Below are 10,924 nucleotides of genomic sequence, written 5' to 3' on the forward strand. Positions count from 1 at the left end.
TTTGAGCCTCTCAGGAGAGAGCTCTCTTCCACCTGGTTGTAGAAAAGCTCTTTAAATTCGTTAGCATAGCTAGCTAACCAGATGCTAATAACAACAGATCGCCACTGTGCTTACAACTAAAGACACTGCCACGTAAACACTGTGGCATATACGGCTCCTTATGGGTACGGCAATATTTGAAGGGCTGGAGCGGCGTTCCGGTGCTCTCTGTCAGCACTCCTTTCAGACGAGACATATACCACGTGAAGACACGTTACGCTCGTGTTGTGTTCATGGAACCTGTCCTTGGCCAGGAAAAACAGGTACTCACTTGTTTCATTATTTTTGCGGTCTAGATTTCTTCTTCTTTTTTGAAGTGAGAAGTTGTCCGTCAGTCGGACTGATGGACTCCCCACCCCCCACCCCCAAGACGAAAACTCTGCGGTTCTCCACGAATTACACAAGTCACCCAAATCATCGTTAAAAAAGCGGGAGGCGCCGAAAAATCCCCTATTAATGTATTGATTATCGCTCCGGGTCCGTATAGGTCGGCGTCTGGGTCCGGATCCGGACCGCGGTCCGCCTGTTGCCGACCCCTGGTCTATGGTCTCGACTGACAGGGTGCAGTTCTGACGGAGAGCACCAGAACGCCGCTCCAGCCACAAGGAGCCGTACACATGCCGCAGTTTTTGCGTGGCTGTGTCTTTAGTTGTAAACCCAGTGGCGATCTGTTCATCTGTCATACTGATCATACAGTCAATAACTTTGTTGTTATTAGCATCTGGTTAGCTAGCTATGCTAACGAATATAAGAAGCTTTTTCTACAACCAGTGAGGTAAAGGCACATCTTTATATGATCATTATAGTTATAAAAAAAACAAGAGAATAAAGTAAACAGGTATAAAATACTATATGACAGTAAAAAAAAGTTGTTATTAATAAAGAAGAATACAGTTTGAAAGGAGAGTGATTTGTCAAATATTCATAAAGAAAAATAAATCTGCTTCCAGTTCTGTTTCATCTGGGTGTTGAGAGATGTATCCATAGATCTCCTAATTTTGCTCTCAAAGTGCACCAGATTGATGCTTTTAACTTAAACATTTACAAATCTTCCCGGGGGAGCATGCCCCCCGGACCCCCCTAGAGGAGGTTAGGTACCCCCCCTCCACACTTAAATCATGTTCACATGGACAGGAAACTAAATACATTTGCACACATCTTGTGTCCATATATTTCTGTTTTGGTGGTCACGCCGCACCGTGCACGTGTGTCATGTGTGTACGCGAGTCATGGTGAGATATCTGGATTAAGAGGTTGCTTTTTCTTTGCACAGAATGAAATGAATGGGCTGTGATTTTTTTTTTTTTTAAGCAAAGGTCAATAATTTGTACGGCCCTCTGAGGATATTGTAAACATGGAAATGGCCCTTGAGAGGAAAAAGGTTCCCCACCCCTGCTCTAACCATAGGCTCTAACATACAGTTTATACGGCTATACGGCTATGGCTCTAACTGGAAACAAGCGCACTGGGCCCCGCCCACCACAGCCAGCTCCTATTCCTCCTGTCATTTCTGCCAACAGCAAACCACAGCCCACAGCTAGCGTATGTAGCTAACAAGGTAAGACATACAAAGTTAAACTACTATTGACATTATTCTGTTTTAACTGTCAAAATAAATATAACGCTAGGTTTTAAGTTAGTTTTCTTATTTACTGGAGATAGGTGTACGTTAACGTTGCCTTTTTTAGTTACTTTTATAAGTATCATCTGACATTTAACGTTAGCTCAAAGCAAATAGGCGTCAACTCGTTAAAGTAAGATAGCCTACTCCTTAATAACAGTTTACATACATGTATTTTAACAGCAATAAACGTGGATAAATATATTTCGAATCATCCGCCGATGTAACGTTGATGTTAGCTTACGTTGGTAAACGCTCCTAGAGCACGGTCCGTTATTTTCTGTCCCATTAACGTTACCTTAAGTTACCTTAACGTTGCTAAGATGGCTTTGTCATGAACAGACCACATTATGACAAAGGTGAGTGTTTGACTCCAATTGTTAATGTATCCAATACAAGCTTCAGCTAACTCTAGTATGGGACAGTATCATCCACCGGAGAGCCAGATGAACGTTACCTCACCGCTGGATGGCACTCCGTTTAGCGTTTGATAAATCCTACATTTAATGAAATGTGTTGGCCGAATTAACTATACAAACGTAATGAATCATTACATGACTTCTATGAAATGTTGCTACACATATCTATTGATAAACCAATGGATAACATGGATTTTGATGCAGTTTGGTGTGTTTGCTTGGTCCTCTTCGTAGGCTGTATCTGCCAACCAAGGAAACTGTATTTCACAATCTAAAAGTATTAACGCCAGCTAGATACATAGGAGGATGAAGCAAGTGTTACACAACATGCACATTGCTACTGCTCTCAGTATAAGTCAGTCATAACATGAATGACGGGGTGTGGCAAAATGTTTCCTTTCAGTTTTTTAAAGATTTGTATCTGTGTTTCTGTGTGTCAGTTTGTGTGAGTGTTTCTTCCAGGCTGTCATGGCAGCAGTTGGATCCCCAGGGCCAAAGGCCCCTGAATGTGTGACCAAAGTGGCACTGAGCATTTCCTGTGAGAATCTGCTCGACATGGATGCATTCTCAAAGTCTGACCCTCTGTGTGTGCTCCTCATGAACTCCTCAGGGCCTCACTGGTGTGAGGTAAGCGTGTTTAAAAAGTTGATCTAAAACTTCAAGAAATATCCTCATTCTTATGGATCTATTTGCTGTCATTTTGGACATGTCAGCACCTGCTGTGAGTCAAAAGAGTTTCTGATTCTTTATAAAAAAGATATTTTTTATCTTTTGTATCTGTTTAGATTGGCCGGACAGAGAGAATCATGAACTGCTTAAATCCAAAGTTTTCCAAGAGTTTTGTCGTAGACTACTACTTTGAGATGGTGCAGAAGCTGAGGTTTGAAATATACGACATTGACAGCGAAAACTGCAGTCTGCAAAATGCAGACTTCCTGGGAGAACTGGAGTGCACCTTGGGACAGGTTAGCACATTTGCCTTATTCTTTTTCTGTTGAATTATTATTTTAGATGGGTGTTGAGGCTGTGACATATCCAGTGATTGTGTGATTCAGAAAAGGGTGTTTCTGTCCAGGTTGTATCCTCAAGAAATCTAACAAGACCACTTGTCCATAAGGACAAGAGACCTGCAGGGAAAGGGACCATCACTGTGAGTCGTATTGGATTTCAATTGTCAATAAGACAACTGTCATAATTGTCTTATGCGGTATTTGTAACACAATGCTGTTGCATGTTTTGTAGATATGTGCTGAAGAACGAACAGACAACAGGGTGGTGGATTTTGAAGCTGAAGGTAGAAAACTGGACAAAAAGGTATTGATTGCTTCGGAATCATGTTTCAAATATTGTATATGAACCAACTGGAGTTAAAAATGTTGACATGACCATAAGGTTATTGCTGAAAGCTTTATAAAGCCGGATGCATTATTCATCCATCTAGTGTGAAACACGTTGATATAGTGCTCCCCAACACTGAATATTATTGGGTTATTTATTTATTTTAACCTCCTATTATTTTCTTACTTATTTCCAGGATTTCTTTGGCAAATCCGACCCTTTCCTGGAATTCCACAAACAGACAGAAACTGGATGGCAGCTCGCTCACAGGACAGAGGTACAGATATACTCGCTGTGTAGCATGCTTTACATTATATCATGCCCAAGGATTCCTGGGCAGTGCATGGGCGCATAAAGTCATAACCAGAATGTGTATTGACAGTTTGGAGTTTATACAGTTGATGCACGTCACCTTTCAGAGTGTTTTTTTAATCTGTACTGTCACGCAGGTGGTGAAAAACACCCTGAACCCAACATGGAGACCCTTCCGCATCCCGCTTCCGGCCCTCTGTGGAGGCGATGTGGAGAGACCTATAAAGGTACACACACACTCACATACACTTTGACTGTAGGGAATTGTGAATGATGACACGGCAGCCTTTATCTACTGTCAGTCTTTCATGCTCGCGTAATATCAGTTTTTCATTCAGTGATGGATTAGCTTTGCTGAATAAATTATAATTTGTTATAGAAATTGTTATTTATTATGTGTTATCCAATTTTCATTTTTTAAATATCACAGTTGTCGTAATACACCTATAGCAGGTCAAGCCTATTTCAAAAATGTATATATGATGTGTTTTTTCAGCTCCACTGAACGTCAACAAGGAAAAACAAACATTTTTGATCACTAATGGAATTTAATTTTGTTCTGTAAGATCACCAAAAGACTGAATCAAAACCACAATAGAACCCCCCGGCTATGTTTCCTTCTTGTCTAGATAAGGACATGTTTTTTAGCATTAGTTTATGTATTTTGTGTTTTCTTTCCAATCTCTAACCCTCTAAAAGCACACTTGTCTGGAAGAGCTGCTTCCCAGTCTACGGTGAAAGTGAGTTTACTGTCTCCAGCGTGAGTGCTTCACGTGTAGGATGCAGTGTCTGTGACAGGACAAAGACCTTTACACTCTAGTATCTATCTTACAAACTTGAGGAGTTTGGCTTGTTGGTCAACTTACCTGTTGAATGATGCGAGTAAAGTGAGTCACTGGTTGAACATTGACTTTTGTCAGACAATGGGGCACTAGCATGAACTCAGAATGGACCGAATAAGAACTTAAAGTATGTATAAAGCTACATTTTAAGTCAAAATAGAACAAAATCCAAGGCGCTGAATAGGTATTATGAGGTTGCTAATTTGCCTTTCTACATAGCATATACAGCATATGTGTTATAAAAGACTGATCTCGTATTTCTTTTATCATGATGGGATAAATCAGGTATTTAATATTGAATATATTTGTATGTCAAAGGATATGAAATGTATATATAACCACAAGTGCTAGTGGCCTACTAACATATAGCATACTAATTTAAATAACCTGATAATGATGTATTCACAGGTAAGACGACCAACAGATTTTCCGTAAAGATAGATACCTTTTTTTCTTATTCATGAGCTTTCTTAGATATCCACCCTGTAGACTGACTGTAGCATCACACAGTTTGTTGCTCCATGCTGTGTCTTCACCTGTGTTTCCTCAACAATGAAATCACCACTGTGTCTCATTCTAAAAGGTAGTTCCCCTTCCAGTAAAAGGCGTGTGTGTGTTTCTCTTAGATTTATCAATATCAGGGTGTTGTGTTACATCTGTAGCTTCACCCCCAAAGCATGCTTCTGTCCCATCTGCTTCGATGTTCACACACTGATGATAGTTAAATAAGTGAAATACAAATGTTTGCTCAAGACAATTGACTGGATTTGTCTTGTTTCTCCTAACTGTCTGTCTCTCTCAGGTGGATTGTTATGACTACAACAGCAACGGATCTCATGACTTTATTGGATGTTTTGAGACAACACTCGCCCAAATACAGCAGGGATCACAAACATATGCGGTGAGATCTCTCTTTCTTGGTGTTTTGGAACTTATTGGATGTGTTGGAGCTATACATCTCTTTATATTATTTAATAGTTTAACATTTATTTTCTTGCTGTTTTATAGTGTTTATTGTAAATGTATTCTTAGTTAGTCTCATAAGTAGTTTCTATGCTTTTATTTTGAAGGCATGTTTTGGGCACTGGGTGATTAGAGCACCTGGTGTAATTGTATATATTTGAGACGGTTTTTTTTGAGACGGTTTTTTTACCAGGGTGTTTCAAGCTACACAAGGGAAAGCCATAAGAAAGGCTTAAGGAAAGAGATTTAGGAAACCTGTTCATTGTATTTTGTTATAGGAATAAAATGCACAACGGAGAATCTTGTCTGGACCTGGATCATTACCCTGCGTAAGATCCGCTAACTAGTGCCTCAGCGGCTGTTAAATTAACTATCTGTTTTAGTTCTATATGATTTTGGCCGCTACAGGATGCATTAATAAAAAAAAGGGTCTCCCTTAAACATTTTTTTTTTACTGACACTTGATATTGTGTGTTTGTTCTCTTCTCAGGCCGAGTTTGAATGCATCAACAGTAAGAAGAAACAGAAGAAGAAAGGATACAAAAACTCTGGTGTTATCGTTGTTAAAAAATGCAAGGTATTTTGGTTTTAAATAGATTTTTTATTACGTAACCAATACTTTTATTTGTTTAGTATATGCGTACTCCATCTAAAGGAATTTGCAAGAATAAAAGTGGTTGAGATTACTTAAAACTGAGCCATGTACAGTATATCTAAAACATTGTATATACAGAATTGTAAAATACTTTTATACATGTTGTATCTTTAAAATAATAAAGGTAAACGGCATATTAACAGTACTGCAATGCTGTAGCTCATCATGTAAGTTGTGAAATACATTTTATGAACAGGTAAATACTATTTTGTTTCTAAAATGTCTTTACAGATAGTGAAGGAGTATACCTTTCTGGATTACATAATGGGCGGCTGTCAGATTAACTTCACTGTGAGTACTACACATGTTTTTGAATCCTACAAAAAAAAACTATCCCTGATATTTGCATTATATGTTGTTTGTACCGTTCATATTGAGGATTTAATGTGTTTAGGAAACAATAATTATGATGTTGTGATAACATTATCTACATTTTTACGAGTCTGTGTTTTTTTCCATCCACCCATGGCCAGATTGCGATTGACTTCACAGGCTCCAACGGGGATCCCAGCTCCGCTCAGTCCCTCCATTACATCAACCCTCAGGGCTATAATGAGTACCTGGCAGCTATCTGGGCAGTGGGTAATGTCATCCAGGACTATGACAGGTACATAGATTGTTATATATATATAGTATACAGGGCATGGATATAGCGTGTACATCCCTTATTTTCCGTCATGGCTGAATGGAGCTTTGAGGAACAATAACATTGAAAGTCTGCGGCTCGAGTCTAATCCTTTGTTGTGTTTCACTTCCTGTAGTGACAAGATGTTCCCAGCTTTCGGATTTGGAGCCCAGCTTCCTCCTAGGTGGCAGGTGATTATTTGTTTGGGTTCCAACTTGCTTGAATATTAGTTCCATGTCATGAATTAATTTCTTTATACATGACAAAGCGTGTCTTGGATGTATAATGTAAAACGTTGGTGCTGGATCCAGCCTTATAATTGATTGCATGGTACAAAACTAGCATAATTTACAAAATGCTGGTTAGATTTGAAATCCTCATCAGCCCAAATAATTAAATGTTAACCAATTGTGTGGAATACGTCTTGGCCGGCAGACCAAAACATGTAATATTGAACCCGGTTGTTTGTGTTTCCAGGTCAGCCACGAGTTTCCCATTAACTTCAACCCAGAAAACCCATTCTGTGCAGGTAATAATAAATAGTCTTTAGATAACGGGACATGCATATTTTGCTTTTCTCAGAAGTAGTGTGGCGCAGTACGACATGAGAGCATTTGTTGGAAAGTTTGGCGTTTGATGTTTGAAGCACTGACTGATAAGTCAGTCAGGAGAACATTTTGCAAACAGAGTTAATTAAAAATTGATTTGCAGCATCCAATCACTTTGTACAGAAACTTGATTTGCTCTGCAGTTTTCCTTCGGCCCATACATTTACTTCATGTTGCTGAGTGCTATCTATTTCCAATCATGCTAAGTTACATGGAAATATATATGAAATAATGCTCTAAGATCTGTATTTGTGTTTTTTTTTCCAGGCATAGAAGGTGTGGTCAAAGCCTACCAGTATTGCCTCCCCCAGGTGAAGCTTTACGGTCCCACAAACTTTTCCCCCATCATCAACCATGTGGCCCAGTTTGGCAAGCAGGCCATGCAGCAGGAAACTGCCTCTGTGAGTCGCTGGGAGTCTAATATCTGCCAAAATGATGGCTTTTGTATGCAAATCTAGCACGGGATGACACCGTCTTAATCAGTTGTTCTTTTCCACACAATACTAGGTGAAAACCCCTTCCCTTTTTAAATATAATTCTTGTTTTGTTCCTTTTCTGTCAATAATCCACAGCAATACTTTGTGCTGCTGATCATCACTGACGGAGTGATCACAGACATGGACCAAACTCTCAGAGCCGTTGTCAACGCCTCTCGTCTGCCCATGTCCATCATCATCGTCGGAGTAGGTGGGGCGGACTTCAGTGCCATGGAGTTCCTCGATGGAGACGATGGAGTTTTACGCTGTCCTACAGGCGAGACTGCCATGCGGGACATCGTGCAGTTTGTGCCATTCAGACAGTTCCAAAATGTAAGCTATCTCATAGAGCAAAGTCTTTGTAGGCACATTAGCTTCTTTAAAATCATTAAACAACGTGTCTAAATATCTTATTTCAGGCAGGCACTGCAGCCCTTTCCAAAAGTGTACTGGCAGAGTTGCCTGACCAAGTGGCCTCCTTCTTCAATAAATTTGACCTGAAGCCCCCCAGTGAGCCCACTCCCTCGTAGAAATGTAGGAGCACCCGCAGCGTTTCACTTACCCTTTATCCATTCTTCTTCCACGCATTAGTTCAAAGCTGCATGTATAACACTACAACCTAGTTAGCTTAATTCACCAAGCTGTTTATTCCACTGTTTTTATAACCTTTCCATTTCACAGTATATGGGACATTATGTCATCACGTACTGCAGGGTGTGGACTGCTGAAAACTCTAACTGAAAAGTGCTCTTACAGGGCTTTTTTTGTGGAGACATTTCCTGGAGTCTCCACTGTGGTCCTGGCAACTGCTCAGTGCCTGAGCGTTGAGATTTTACAAGGCACATCGTGCTCCATACAACCTGTAAATGGTTAATTTACATGTTGTTTTTTAGACGCATAAAAAAAAAGCGATATACGATGGGACTGTACCGTATGTACTTTTCTTTTTGTCTGTCGTCATTTGTTATGATCCTTAGTTTATACAGGAGCGTGCTTCGCTTTGCTCACAACAGCTGACAGTAGACTGTTATAAATGAAGCTCTGAACTATCCAATACAGCCCTAATATAACATAAACATGAGATACAAGCTGTTTCCCCGTCTGCTGTTTTTGTCTTACGCTAAACTAACGAGCCGTATCCCTAGTGTTCAGATATAAGCACATTATGATCTCATCTAATGTAATATTACATATTTCAAATGATGTCATACCAAAGCTTGATTTGCTTAAAGATCAGCCATTTATATGTTGTGGGAAGTATGTTGATAATCTGTACAGTAACTACTTCAGTCACCTAACCTCACTAGCATAACCAAGTATTGCAGGATTATCGCATTTTGTTGCTTAAAAAAAATTATATATGCACGACATTTAGAGTTGAATGTTGTTTTTAAAGCTTCTACCAATGTGCCACAGTTATTTGTATACCCCCCCCCCCCCGGCTGCTTCCCTTCTTTGGTTGCTTCAGCTGTTTCCCCTGCCACTGACTCCTCGTAATTCTCTCTCTACTCCCTCTCTTCAGGCTCCTCAGGAAATGCTGGCTCAGAGCGTCTTGGCAGAAGTCCCGGGTCAGGTGGTGAGCTTCTTCAACAGCGTGAGATTGAGACCACCTCAAGGAGACACACCTCTCCTTGACCCCGCAGCATCAGCACCCCCCCCGTGATGTATTCTCAATATACTACATGAGCATGCACCATCAAGTCTGGGACTCATGGTATGATTTGTAAATACTTGTATGCACTAATAATATAAAGCCATTATACACTGATACGGTATACCATTTCTTAAATGTTTTTTAACATGTACTTAACACAGATTTATTGTTAATGTAACATAAGACTTATGTGACACAAGTGCCAGGATTTTTAAGATTTAAAGTCATTTTTTATTTGGTTGTTCTGCACCATCGTTAAGGCATTAATTGAAACTAGTGTGACTTGACTGAAGGTCTTTGGTTTTTGTGTAATAACCAAGTTAGCTTTTACCAGTTATCTCATTAGTCCACATACAATGTAGAATGTCTACATGAAAGGGCTGGAGTAATTCATGTGTTCTCCTTGTTTCTGCTAATATTTCCTTCATATTTTCAAATAGTTTACAATGACCACTTTCATGTTTCCCTGCAAAATGAGGCATATTTCAATTGAAATCACCAATCTCGGACAAAGCCGTACTATTAACACAATGCAACAATGTTTACATGATTGATCCATATATAATGGACTAATGCGTTTGCCTAAACAAACACCTTTTGTAGACTTTACTCTACAAAAACCTGTCCTTGCTACTGTTTTGTTCTTCATTCGGTTTCTTTCAGTTCACCATGTCTTAACTTAACTGACTGTGTTATAAATAAGGCCTGATTTCACTTAATGTATGTGTATTTGATACTGACTGATATTTAATGTGTTACATATTTTACGAGTTTACTATGATTGTGTGTAAATATGATTTGCAAAGCATGAAAGAAGATCTAATTCAATCTATATAACAGAAAGCAAAGCAAAAATATTTTATGTACATTTTTGGTGCTACTGCCTTCATGTCATGACATCAAATAAATATTGTATTTTCACTAAGTAGTGAATCATATTCCTAATCAATGTTGTGCATTCTTAAGTGATTATATCGGAACATCATAAGAATACGTGTTATTGGAAGTGTTAGTACTGTTAGTAGTAGTAGTACAGGCAGGCAGTTAGTATTTCAAATACATCGTAGTTAACTGCACTAAAACTGGTTTTATTTTTGTTATACTATTTTTAAAGATACCCAATCTGATCATTTACCACACTTCCGGTTTTCAGGTTATTACTTCAAAATAAAACTTACAAAATAGACATACAGATTCGCACTGTGACTGACTGTGACCACAACAGTAGGCAGAACTTTCAGGATTGTACCCATGTGGACCAGATCACGGATCCATAACAACTTGAAATTAAAAAGAGTCAGATAATTTAAAACAGAATCCGATAAAACTGAGAGTCAGGAAGTGTACAATCGCGGCATGACTGTCTGAGTTG

The 10,924-nt window shown here is 39.2% G+C and overlaps 1 protein-coding gene across 2 annotated transcripts; it reads left to right on the forward strand.

The window, feature by feature from the left end:
- The first annotated feature begins 1,510 nt into the window (after positions 1-1,510).
- LOC117465702 (copine-3-like) lies at positions 1,511-10,497 on the forward strand. 2 transcript variants are annotated; one of them, XM_034108674.2, is made up of 17 exons: positions 1,511-1,597; positions 2,520-2,706; positions 2,865-3,044; positions 3,155-3,229; positions 3,322-3,393; positions 3,614-3,694; positions 3,867-3,956; positions 5,374-5,472; positions 6,025-6,111; positions 6,421-6,480; positions 6,663-6,796; positions 6,951-7,005; positions 7,292-7,343; positions 7,690-7,823; positions 7,995-8,231; positions 8,318-8,432; positions 9,421-9,570. In XM_034108674.2, the coding sequence occupies exons 2-16, from the start codon at positions 2,548-2,550 to the stop codon at positions 8,426-8,428; spliced, it is 1,626 nt and encodes a 541-aa protein (XP_033964565.1). In that variant the 5' UTR covers positions 1,511-1,597; positions 2,520-2,547; the 3' UTR covers positions 8,429-8,432; positions 9,421-9,570. The 2 variants fall into 2 exon arrangements, with proteins under 2 accessions (XP_033964565.1, XP_033964564.1); XM_034108673.1 differs by lacking the exon at positions 8,318-8,432 and having other exon boundaries at positions 9,421-10,497.
- The last annotated feature ends 427 nt before the right edge of the window (positions 10,498-10,924 follow it).

Source organism: Pseudochaenichthys georgianus, chromosome 20 (genome assembly GCF_902827115.2).
Source record: "Pseudochaenichthys georgianus chromosome 20, fPseGeo1.2, whole genome shotgun sequence".
Taxonomy (NCBI): domain Eukaryota; kingdom Metazoa; phylum Chordata; class Actinopteri; order Perciformes; family Channichthyidae; genus Pseudochaenichthys; species Pseudochaenichthys georgianus.